The 13,005-nt window shown below is 37.0% G+C and overlaps 1 protein-coding gene and 2 long non-coding RNA genes across 12 annotated transcripts in view; 1 reads left to right on the top strand and 2 right to left on the bottom strand.

Moving 5' to 3' along the window:
* Nucleotides 1-2,999, bottom strand: part of LOC141423321 (uncharacterized) — a 59,412-nt gene extending 56,413 nt beyond the window's left edge. Inside the window, exon 1 of the long non-coding RNA XR_012448095.1 lies at nt 1,775-2,999. This is a non-coding gene — a long non-coding RNA (uncharacterized lncRNA). The remainder of the gene's footprint in view (nt 1-1,774) is intronic.
* LOC141423325 (uncharacterized) overlaps nt 1-13,005 on the top strand; it is a 99,059-nt gene that overhangs the window by 59,240 nt on the left and 26,814 nt on the right. The gene's annotated exons all lie outside the window — the stretch shown is intronic.
* Nucleotides 5,436-13,005, bottom strand: part of Zcwpw2 (zinc finger CW-type and PWWP domain containing 2) — a 225,591-nt gene continuing 218,021 nt past the window's right edge. For 8 of the 10 annotated variants that reach the window (XM_074074035.1, XM_074074036.1, XM_074074032.1 and 5 more), the window contains 2 exons: nt 9,388-9,512; nt 5,436-6,111 (listed from right to left, as the gene is read on the bottom strand). In XM_074074035.1, coding sequence (XP_073930136.1) covers nt 5,950-6,111; nt 9,388-9,512 — 287 coding nt within the window. In that variant the 3' untranslated portion in view covers nt 5,436-5,949. The remainder of the gene's footprint in view (nt 6,112-9,387; nt 9,513-13,005) is intronic. The other 2 variants (XM_074074040.1, XM_074074039.1) reach the window with 2 other exon arrangements.

Genomic DNA, 13,005 nt, shown 5'->3' with positions numbered 1-13,005 from the left:
AGTAACTCTTAGTAACATGTTGGTTGTACATATGTTGTTTCCTTGGTGAAGCAAAACTGATGCAGTTTGTAATGAAATTTAGCACTGTGGCCTGGGAAGAGAAAGGGTTGAGCCCCAACAGTTAAGGGGCCAATCTGAGCTAGATCCAGGCAGAGTTGGGAAGGTTACTAGACAGAAGGCTGCAAGCTAGCACTCTGGGTCTAACCAGGGAGGTAGAACCATTTTTACAGTAATGAGTTGGGCTAGAATTAGGCAAAGTTTGGGACTGAGAGTCTCCCTGACATTCCTTAAGAGCTCCATTATAATTACAGTAAGTTAGAAAGAATGGGAACTTCCTCCCTCATGGGTGGGGCACCTAAGAATTAACATAGGTGTATTCAGGAGTCTGCCTAGGTCCTCCCCCTGGCTCAAAGGTCAAGGGAGTCAGGTAATGACATGCCCAGCTACACCCTCCCCCCAAGGTCACCTGGCTCAGGAACCACCCATAACCCTCCCCACTCATTGGTTATTGGATGGAAATCACCTGGTTCCTCACTTTCCATAGGTTATTGTAGATTTTAAAAGCACCTGAGGAACCTTCCCTAATTTTTAATAAGCTCCATTTATACCCATGTGTCTTGCCATGGACTCTTCCATGCAGGACAAAGAATTTGGAAAGTTTGTGATCACAGACTGCCCCAGTGCCATTTAACAGTAGCACTAACCTAAGAAGAGAATACCCCAAAACCCAGTGCAGAGAAGGATCTGCCACAAGAATTGCTGGGACCAAGAAGTAAAGCATATCAAATGAACTTTTGCCATAATAATGCTGTGTAACCAAACTGCCTGGAGACATTTTGGGACTCAGAGTTCTTTTTCCCTTCCCAAACAGTTTCAGTACTTTGACAATAGTACTGTCTACAACTTAGTTGGTTTTCTAGGTATTTGATTCTAGTTCATTCCATGTGCCAAAATCACACTTTATTTCCAAATAAGTTTTCTTTCCTAATTTAATTACTTGTACTTGGGGCACATCAGGTGGCTGACATACCATGCCATAAAGCTTCAAGCTTTATAGGAGGTTTTTCCCAGCTGCACGATCTGAGTCACCCAGTCCCTGAGTGGGTCTTTACCCATACTGTCCTGCCAGCCACCTGGTGTTTGTCTCTCTTGCTCAAATTTAGCAACCCTATCCTTGACTTATCTATGTCCCAAGCTATACCTTAACTGGAAAATATTTTTTTCCTTTAGAGGGGCTGAAGAGACAATTTTAAATTCTAACAACTTCTATGCTTTCCATAGACAAAATTTTGCTTGCAAACTGGCCTTTTCCTTTTGAGCACATCTCTTTTTGTAAGTGTCTTTGCCACATGCATTTAAAAGCAAACAGTTTATTCTTTTGAATTTTTTTTTCTAGAAACCATTTTTCTCATCCTTGTCTGCCATGTCAGTTGATTATGCTGCTCAGAGATTTGAGTGTTTATACTATGCAACAAACAAGTGGATACAAAAATCTCAATGTTTAGATTTGCAGGTACATAATGTCCCATTTGGACTAAGGACCAAAGATCTAATTTATTCATCCTAAACAACTGTTATAGAATTCTATTGAGAGGCATCAAGATTTGACTCAGACCTAAACAAGTACCAAAATTTTAAAATTGTATTATGTCTAAATCTTGTCTTGGGACCCCATAGAGGTAAGAAATGATAGAGTAAAATTTGGACATTCTAGGATTTTCAAAATCCCACTTTAGTGAGACTTAGGACTGATTTCCCCGGGGGTGGTGCTTACCGAGTCCGGACGGGACTGCCAGATGAGTTGGTCCACTTCTCCTTGGAGTCCAATCCAGGTCAAGATTGCTCAGAGAGTTGGGGCACCAGGGTGAAGGAGAACCCAGAATACCATCGGGTGGCACGCCACCTCGTTCAGTCCCATGTCCCTCCCTACTCCGATGCAGCCCAGCCACCAGCTGGTGGCACAAGGGGCCAGTCAGTTGGAATCTTGCTGGGGCCTCCATATGTTGTGGCAATATAGTCAGAGGAGAAACCAACCAACACTTGGAGGAGTGGAGAACTCAGATTTCAATTTTACGCTAGCGGGCCCAGACATATACCTGCGTCTGAGCCCCGAACAAAGGATTCACAGGATATTTAAAAGGCAGTGCAGGGTATCAGGTTACAAGGAATGTGCTCTCCCATAAAGTAGGGCTAGTAGTGGGTTAGAGATCTAAGGTTTAGATAAGAACAGCAGGGGAGTCCTGCTTTGGACAGTTTATTTACAAGTGGAGAAAAAAGGAAGGCAGGAATGGGTGCTTATCTCTGCATGGTGCCTTTCATCTTGGTCCCAAACTTTTGCATGGCTCTAATGGGCAATTCCTCACAGCTCTGTCCAAGGTTACAGCTTTTAATTGACAGTTTACCATGTTTTACAACCCTGTTTCAAGGCTATCTTCCTCTTCAGTCCATTAGGCACAGAAGAGGCATGGCAGGGATGAGAGATGTGGCAGGGGTGGTCAGAAGAGAATAGCTCTGGAGCCAGTAGTAATCATGGTCATAACCAGAATGATTTTACAGATGTTAGGTCTGTTCTGTACACTTTATGTACATTCATTCTTTTCACAAAAACCTCCACTTTACATCTAGAAAAAAAATCTCTAGACTCAGAAGTAACTAACTTGCCCCAGGTCACTAGCTTCTAGGTGGCAGAACCAGGATCTGACAGTAGGTGTTCTGGACCCAGAGTCCCACCTGTATATCCTAGTCCAAGTCATACAACTTGCATCAGAACATGGAATATTTACAAGTAGGAAGAAGTCAGCCAGGCATGATTATCAGCTCTAAAATCAGGAATGTTAGTCCATGGCTCTCATTGTTTTTCCAGAGCGCATTCTATCTTGAAATTTAAAAGCCTGTATTTTCACACGGATAGAGGTCCCTCTAGCCTTGTCTTAGCCTTTGCAGACAAAGCCAACCCAATTGTTTATCCTCAGAATCATTTTAAGCTGCTCAAGCACACAGAGACTTTAGTGGAAATTTACAAGACTTCTACGACTCAAATCATGGCAGAGATGAGATCAGTCTGGAAATTTCAGTCTTTGTATGAAATCTAAAGTTGATGAGCACTGGCTGTTCTGCCAAGAGGAATTAGTTGCAAGTTACCTAATTTATCATTTAGACATGGGTTTATATCAAATACTTGAATTGTGGATAAAGACCTTTAAATACAATCACAGTAATTTTGAATTTGGTTCTGAGCAGTTTAAAAAAACAAAAAAGGAGGATCCGGCACCCGTGGCTCACCCCTATAAATCTAGCTACTTGGGAAGCAGAGAATAAGACTGCAGATCAAGGCCAGCCTGGGCAAAAAGTGAAGCCCTATCTCAAAAATATCCAATACAAAAAAGGGCTGGCAGAGTGGCTCAAGTGTGGTACTGCCTGCCTGGCAAGTGCAAGGCCTTGAGTTCAAACTGCAGTTACTCCGCCTTCCCCCCCAAAAAAGATGTGGATCAATTACTTCTTGATAAATCTCCTAATATGTGAATGAATATAAAGTCATAATGCCAAGGAAAAGAGGAAAGTCTTCTAAAATACTGTGGCATAAATTCAGCTGTAAGAAAAAGCACAGGCCTTGGCCTCTTGACCTTCACTTTTTCTTTTGGATTTCTATCCATTTTTAATGAGGTGCTAGAGATCCAATCCAGGACCTTGGATGTGCCAGGCAAGAGTTCTACCACTGAGCTACGCCCCCAGTCCCAGAGCCTGTATTTTTAAACCCCTACAGTATATTGTGTCATACCTGTATGCTCTTATATTTAGAGCACACATGCCCTATGTGTGCGTGTGTACACACATGAACTGCTCAAAGAGACCCCAGGAGAATAGCTGCTACTACTAAGCAGGAAATTAGTCAGGGAGGTGAACAATGGGAAAGTCTCTAGCTGCCCAAAGTAGAAAGAGGGAGAGACCTGTCAGACCTGCTCCAGGCTTTAGGTTTTGGTACTGGGTGGGAACACAGTAAGAAGGGAGGTGTTAAGAGGAGGCTCAGCATCAGATGGCAAGGCTTCCTGTCAGAAGGGCTGCTTAGCAACCAGGTTTCTTCCCACGGCACTACAGGTTGTGATAGAACTGATACTTCTTATAGGGTCTCTTGTTCCTAGCAAAATAGTAGACATCAGTTTTATCATATTCACACAGCTGACTCCTGCAGTAGGCCTGATTTGCAGCACAGTTGATTTTTGCCTCTGCTTTGGTCAAATATATAGTTCAAGTTCTATGCTACATCCAAGTTTCTCCAGAGGTGGTAGCAACAGTCATGCCAATATGTTGTATTCTTGGGGGATCCTTTGCTACCCAGTCACAGTGGCAACCACAGAAGCAGTAACTGGTAAGGGCATTCTTTCCTGTGGTGAACTTGATCATGTATGAGAGTTCTGCCAGCTTTCCATAGGCCTGAGGCAAATCAAAGGCCTTGCACTGTAAGCAGCAGGAGGGTCTTGCTGCTGATGGTTCTCTTAGAGATGCTGGTGTTGATATTTCCAGGGACCACCTTCACTGTTTTGCATCACTTAGAATTTAAATATGATATGTTGAGAGAAAATTCTTAGTCACTTTCGTTCTCATAGTGGTGTTGAAATGCAGGGTTTGTCAAAGAATGGTATCTTAGGATCTCTGCTAACCTCACAGTTTGGTTCAAACTGTCCACAGACACTCACCCCTATATTCAATCTCCAAATTCTAGTAACCCAATGATATCATTAAACTTAGTTTGACTCTATTTAATACTGTCCACTGTAGCACCATCATAATGCAGGCTCCTGTAGTTTCACAACAGAATTCCTGAAGTGGTCTCCTCACTTGCTCCTGCCTCCAGGGTTATTTGTTCAGATCTTTCTGAAATGGACAAGGGATTCCACTGTCTAAAACTATTCAGTTAGATGCTATAGTTTTCAGGATACATTGTAAACTCCTATGGCAGTCCTGATCTGCTGTGACTTACTTTCTCACCATCACACACTAACTCTAGCTAATCTGACTAAGAGCAGGTCCCACAAGCTCTCGTGATGCTGTTTTCTCCTTAAGCTTTGGTTTTGGTTGTTATGTACCTGGAATGTCCTTTCCCAACTATCTACCCATAGAAAGAGGCACAGAGAAAGCAAGAGTAGAAACTATAGCTAGATGACTATGCACACAACATAGAAGGGCATTCACTAAAACTGTTCATGGGAATCCTTGAGGAACAGTGCATATTTTACTTTTCCATATTGTTGGGTTTTTAATGGTGAATAACTTCTCTTGAAACATTTTCAATTGTATTTTCCTAAGCTCAACCCCAGAGATACTGACTCAGCAGACAAGTTTCCAGGATTTTGATTCCAAAGTTTCCCAGAGATTTTGTTAAGAAGGCAGTTTGGGGGACCATGTTTGAAATAATTGTATCTAACACAATGAAGAAATTGACATTTTTGTCTCTTAAGAAATCTCCAAATTTATTATATAACTATATTTTTATTATTTCCTTATTATGTATAATAGTCAAGTGTACTACAAATATACATTCTCTAAGTATATTAGATTTGAATTATCCGTAAGAATTGTAATAGCATAGGCTGCCATTTTAATACTTAGTTATATTTGAATCAAGGGCCTAAATAATCATTGTAAAGCATATGGTCATGAGGTATGTTTCATAAATCATCTTAAAATTAAGACAAACACCCAGCACAACAATAAAAAAATAAAATTAAGACAAACAAAAAAAAGCATCAAAAGCATCAGGCTTTTTCTAACTTTAAAATTCTAACCATAAACTAAATCCATATAATTATTTCTCAAAGACATGGACATTCTCAAAATATAAAGTGGAAAGTTATTACAAATATCACTAAACATGTTTAGGTTTTTAACTTTGGTAATATATGAAGATGCCAGTGTTTTTTTGTAGTTAGCTTTTGAAAATATGTATATTCTCTAAAATTCAGACATCAAAGCATCTATTTCTTTAAATTTATTAGTTATATTCTTAATACATTCTCCAGCTTTTAATTTTATCCCATCAATTATAAGATAATCCTCTTCATGGTGGCCGTGAAACGGACTGCCTTCAGGAGCTTCAGGGCTGCATATAAGTAACTGCAAAAATAATGATATAATTAATTCATCAGAACTATATCAAATTTACTCAATTATTTGGATAAAACATAAAGTCATCAGTAATTCCTCAAGCCACAATAGTATATAGTTTTCTTTGCTGCTGGTCAAATAATGAACCCCATATATATAGTATTAATGAATATTATATGTGTTTGAGTAATAATAATAATGATTATTTAGGTTCTGTCTTTATTCCTCAACATTACCCATTTTTAGTTTTTGGTTTATGCTTTGGAACAATGTGATCATTTAAATTTTAAGTTTTTATATTGGTTTATTTTAAGATTACTATAGGAAATGCAAATTAGAACTGTTTTGGCCACATTTTCTGTGGTCATTTTCTCATAACCATCTGTGTTACTTACCAACAGTGAGCATATGCTGCAGCCTAGTAGAGAGGGCACTGGCAAAAACAATGCATGCACACACGCACACACATGAAGTTCATAACTTCAAGTTTCACTGAGGTAGGATTAACCTCTCATACAATTCAAGGGGAGAAAAAGAACATATATGTAGTTCATATATGTATTTTAACGTATAAAAATGTAACTTTAATCCAAATACTCATGTAGTAAACCATCTTATTTGTATATAGATTATCTGATTTTGTAAATTATTCAGGCAGATTTATAAAAATCTGATTAATTTCCTCCTATTGCTTGCCAAGTCAGGGCCTGTCGACCAGTGTTAATATTAGCCGGAGAACATAATTAGGAAGGGTAACTCTACCAAGGAAAATAATCTTAAAAAACATTTCAATGACCAATAGGAAAGAGTTTTGATTACCCATGGTTGTGTGCTTTTTCTACCATACTACTCTCATCCATTGGTATAAATGCTAGAGGTATTAAAATTAAAGTCTCATAGATGAAATGAATGATGAAAACATTACAGATTTACAACTGTGAAGATAGCTCATATGATACCTGCTTAGAGAATCAATTTGCTCAGGACTTTAAAATTATCAGGTGGCTCTTTTTGTGTGTTATCTTATCAGAGGACACTTTCTCCTAAACAAACAAACAAAACCTAAGCACATCTCTGGCTGTGTTTGACAGCTGTATGTATTAATTCTTAATAATTACCAAAGAGGAGGACAAGAAGGAGGAGGAAAGAAATCCCAGAGGTGATCATTTTTGTTCTTACTTTTAAACTGGAAATTGTTCCAGCTCTGATAGTTGGTTTCACTGCTGTTCTCATTTAACAATGAACAAAATCCCTAAACATCCTGAGCCTGGCATGAGTGCCAGACACACAGCACTCAGTGTGCACAGCAGCTATGAATCAACCCAGCAGGAGGCACTCCTGCCTATAGTAAGTTAAAATAATTAACTTTTACAATTCCTAAATGCCTTTTGAAAGCATACAATAATACAAGAATCTAAAACAAACAGAAAGCTCCCGCATGGTGATGTATTAAAACTATGTATTTTACCATAAGAAATAACAATCAGAAGTAATTTTCTGTTAAGTTACTAGTTATAACAGCAAAATAGAAGCCAATTCTGTAGTTGCAAGGCTCTAGGACACCACTGTAAAGATCAACCTGTCTGTATTTTTGCAAATACAGACTAAAAAAAAAATGTGCAAAATAAATGCACAAAATCATTTGGTGTTCAATAATTTGAATATTAATTATATGTATACAGGATGAATGTCACCAATGTATAGGTCTTGTTCTATAAAAGGTAAGACACACTATAGAAAACATATTTTTAGAAAAGAGCATTAATCAGAAAAATGACATTTATTACTCATGCAAATTCAGGTAAAAGTCAGTATTGCTGGTGCTGAATAAGAAATTTATCATGTTTTTCAAACTAGTAGGAGTTGACATTAATTTTTTTTTTCTTTTTAACACATTTATCTTGATAATGGTAAGTTCTGTATGGTTCCTTAATTTCTAATTCAATATTGGAGGTGTTAAAGACTTGTCTTTAGCCAGAGTGGGAACAGAGGGTTGGGAGGATGATGCATACCTATAAACCTCGCACTCAGGATGCTGAGGCAGGGGATCTCAAATTTGAAGGAAGCCTGGACTCAACAGAGAGACCCTGTCTCAAAAAGGTGACAACAAAGACTCATTTTTATTCTTGTTGAGGTTCTAAACGAAATTATGCAATTGGGCAGTCAGCCAAAGTGTATAAATCACCTTGTTCATTTCTAAATCCATCTTTTTCTGTATCTCAGAATAGTCTTGGGGATGGGAGTTTCTCAAAGTAAGAATGTGGGAAATGAGAGATGAAGAAAATCTTAGTGTTCATTCTTTCTAGAAACTACTGTTGCCAATTCTCATCTATAACACTAGCTAACTTGATCTTATGTTAATCATTTATCCCATTTTTCCTTATTTAATTCTTAAAATAATCCTCCAACGCAGATGATAAATAACCACCAAATTACACAAGTCCTTAGTGGTACCACCGAAATTGGGGCACAGGCGTTTTCATTCGAGATAGTCTTAATATGCTCTCTTGACCTAAGGCATACTATACATCTGAATGAAAGAATGAACAAATGAATAAAACCTCAAGGATACACAATTCCCTGCTGCTATTTTTCTTTCTAACTATGTAAGGAACAATTGTACTCCCTGGTAAAGTGTTTACCTGATGAATTCTTTTTTTTATGCCTGCCATGTTGCTGCTCTGTATTAATGGCCTGGGCTTTGTATCACAAACCTTCATTTTATTTTCAGAGACATTGAATAAAGTAAGCACATAAAGCCTTTCTGAGTACAACATAGTTGACCAAAAGGAGGAAAAAAAAGAGGTAAACCAGACACAAATGGTGAAACTTATTCTAATGAAAAATTCTATCTCCTACCCATATGGTAATAATGAAGTCTTTCCTTTATAAGGCTATCCCAGTGCTTGGATCAGACAGGGCAGTTTTTCCAGTAAGCTGTGCTACTCTTTTCTAGTGATTTGCTGTTAGCCAGGACTTTTCTCCTAACTGAAAAGATCAGGAGCAGGGAGAACATCTCTCTATAGTGGTCTGTCTTAGCTACAATGAGCCCCCTCTATCTTCCTTTATTCTAAACCCAAAGATCTAAAATTCAAAGAACAGCTCTACTTAAACAGATGTATTCTGATTTCTCAATGGTCTACTAGTTTATATTCACATCATGATAATCAAGACCTCAAATTTCAGATGTGTAAAAGGTGTTCAGTATGATTTGAATGTGTAACTAGGAAAAATTCTGCTATTTAAAGATTGACATTTAGGCCTAGTAATAACATTAATACCCACTTTTTCTCCTGTGTTAATTTCTTCTCCTTGTGCTTCCTCAGACTCATCAGGAGTTGCTGTGGGTTCTAGGGCTTGCTGTAGCATTTTCTCCAGCTCGTTTAGTAAAACTTCTGTCTCAGAGACAACTAAAGAAAAATTATTAATATATTAAAATGTTACATCCTTAATTAATTTTATCTAATTCATAATCTTAACCACCCAGGAAGAAGAAATCTTGGTAATGCTACGGATAAAAAAAAATAATGTTTCAAATAATTTTTATATGTGACCCCTGCTTATCAAAATTATATCATGCATTTCCAGGTGAATCTCCTATAAGTTTTCTTGGAAAACTTTAGATGATATTCTTATTATGTACATACTATAAAATGTCTCTGAAATATCAAGCTCACTCTAGAAGTTGTGTGTTCTTTTTAAATTAGGATTCCAGGGCACCAAAATAAATTTTTTATTTATAGACTGACTGACAGCAAAACTGTTCTGTAAAGGACTAGAGGGCAAATATTTGAAGCACTGTTGGCCAGATGATTTCCATGATAGCTACTCAATTCTGCTTTTGTAGCACAAACCATAAACATGTACATAAATAAATGAGAATGGTTGTGCTCCAATAAAACTTTATTTACAAAAACAGGTAGCAGCTGGCAGTCTGTAGGCCAGTTTGCCAATCCCTACTTTGGGCTACTAAAACTACTATTTAAAAGCTACATAATTAAGTGCGTACTCTGAACACAGGCTAGTCCATTTCAAATCCAAATGGTAATATATCTTAATGACTCAATCTGGTTTTAAAAAGAAAATACTGGGTTTTTTTTTTTTGCATTACTGAGAAATAAATATTTATGTAAAACAAAAACTTGATACTTTATCAAACTTGAGGTAAAATAATTTCCCCACCAAAGAAATAGAAGGTCTATATAATCAAACACTAATTAACAATATGCATTTGAATTCTTGACTTAAATAAAACAAACAATTTTATTTGATATAGAATCTTGCTGAAACAAAGATCAAAGAAAACAGGCATGTGTAGCCTGCTGTGCTGTACCAGAGACAGATGGAGAATATGAGAAGTCCTTCCAATGATAACATAATTTGGAGGGAACAGCCATGAGTATACACTCCTTCATCTTCCACTTTACTAAAATCTGACATACCATCTCCTATTATCTGCCATTTTGGCAGGTCACCAAAAATCACACCAGCTAGAGCAGCTGAAAGTGCACAGAACCTTAAAATGCACTCAAGCAGGACATAAAAAAGAAAAATTTAAGTTTGCTAAAATAGTTACTAATAGTAAGGTTAAAATCTTGGCAGGGTATGAAACAGAAAGTTTCCCTTTTCTGAAGAGTATGAGAGGGTTGAATATGAACAAAGTACCTTATATGCATGTGTGGAAATATTACAACAAAACTCCTTGATGCAGTTAATATGTGCCAATAAAATGTTCAAACAATAGAAAATTTCCATTGCTTGGTTGTTGCTATTGTACTGTAAAAACAATTTTTCAATTTTACATGTTTCGTATTACAGTTATGTCTACAGAAATAATTTTTCCTTTCAGTATTTATTGTTTTCCCTAAGCGCTTTTATATCTAATCAACAAATATTAATTGTATACCTACTACAGAACAGGAACTCCAGAAAATAAGTATAGACAAACAAGCCTTCCTGGCCATAATCTCTTGCCAGCTGATTTTAGATTTACTCTTTGGAAAACTTCTTTCAAAACATTTTGCGCTGGGTATGTTGGTACAAACCTACAATCACAACACTTAGGAAGTGAGGTAGGAGGATGGAGTCTGAAGCCATCCTGGGCTACACAGTAAGTCTGAGGACAGCTAGGGCTATTTAGTGAGATTCTGTCTCAAAAACCAATAAAACAATCAACAAAACAATAACAATAACAACAAATTGAAAGAAGCTTTCTGATAATCCATTCCACATTTTGGAATACATTTTCATATTTAACAAACAAATCAAAACTGCAATTAACATGTTAATTGCATCCAAATACATCTGTGTTCTACAGTAACTGCTAAAGTCTAAGAACAAAGATAACAAACAAAATGTTCCAGTCTAGAATAGTGGCATTTGAAATTTGGTGAGTGTTAAGAATCACCTGGAGAATTTACCTAAAAATACAGAACCAACTCCAAGTCTACTGAATCAGAATCTTGTAGAGGATTCTGTGTGTTTTTATTGAAGCACTTTTAATGAAATTAACCTCCAATTTTGGGTAGACTTGGTAGTAACCAATATCCTTATACCAATTCTCTAGTTCTACTCATAAATTCCTACTTTACATTCTGAGTTCATGGAAACTGACAATGAAATGCACTGTTGAGAAGATGGATTTTGAGCTGTACCATAAAGGAAAAATGGCAAAGAAGCATCTTTATATTTCTAATGTCAGGCTAAAATACAATGATATTGAATGTTATTGCCAAATGCTATTGTAAGCTCTCTGTTGTCAAGCGATCTGGAAAAACGTCCATACTGTCTTCTGATCAAAGCAGAATTTGACTGATATCAAATTCTGCTTCCAGAACAATGGGAGGCTTACTTTTCTAAATAGGTATTATAAGTCAAAGCTCAAAAATTATTCTCAAAAAAATAGCAGATACTATAACCTACAAACTAGGTTATCAAAATTGGTCAATGATATCCTACAAAGATAGAGACAAATGAATGCCTTGTGGATTGCCTGACCAATCATCTTCAATCAATACTATTATCCTTCAGTTTTCCTGAATTGTTTCAATTTGTTGTTGATAGTAAAGTGGTAGCATTATAACTACTACTGAGGAGAGAGAAAGGAGAGGAGAGGAAAGGAAATAGAAGAAAGAAGAAAGAGAACAGTATCTCCAATACTTAAGTCCTTATCTGGCTTGTAAAAAAATCAATGTGTATAAAATTAATCAGTGTTTCAGTGTGATTTTTCCATTCCTGAGAAGAAAGAATTACTCTCTCAATAATCCATCATGATTTTAAAAGGATATATATATATATATATATATATATATATATATATATATATGGAGTTTTCTTTAATCTCTTTATTAAATGTTTAAAGAAACTTTTTAGAGGTTATGGGTTGAGTTACCCCAAACTGGCACAGAAAAAAAGCCAAATAAATATGCAGGGATACTTCATTGTTAAAATTCTGAAAGCATCCACATAGAGTCGGAGAGCAAGGAGGAAGAGTATTTGGTTTTGAGTAACCACTCCTCTGTGTGCTTCAAATATAAATGTAGAGAGAGTAAAACAACCTGAGATGTAATAAAGAGGAGACCACTATTCTTGTAGACACAAACAGAAACAGGAAGCATGATGCTTCTGGGGAAAGTGGAACAAGTTGAAGAGGAGATGTGGGCTAACACAGCCTTTTACCCTAGAAGTTCAAGATAACACCCTATCAAAAGTCCTTAGGCAGAGTTTATTGTGAGTAACAAGATAGTGCATTTCTCTCCATCTCCCTTTCTTCCTCCATGACCCAGTCCCTAATGCGGTTTTGTTCCCACCAGGAGTCACCCCAGAAGCCAAAACTTTCCTGTATTAACAATCCTCTTCCAAGCTTATCTGTCTCAGGTGACTGAAAAACATATACTTTGCTAA

Source organism: Castor canadensis, chromosome 5, assembly GCF_047511655.1.
Source record: "Castor canadensis chromosome 5, mCasCan1.hap1v2, whole genome shotgun sequence".
Classification (NCBI taxonomy): domain Eukaryota; kingdom Metazoa; phylum Chordata; class Mammalia; order Rodentia; family Castoridae; genus Castor; species Castor canadensis.
The sequence above is the reverse complement of the archived record's forward strand: the minus strand, read 5'-3'. Positions and strand labels throughout refer to the sequence as shown.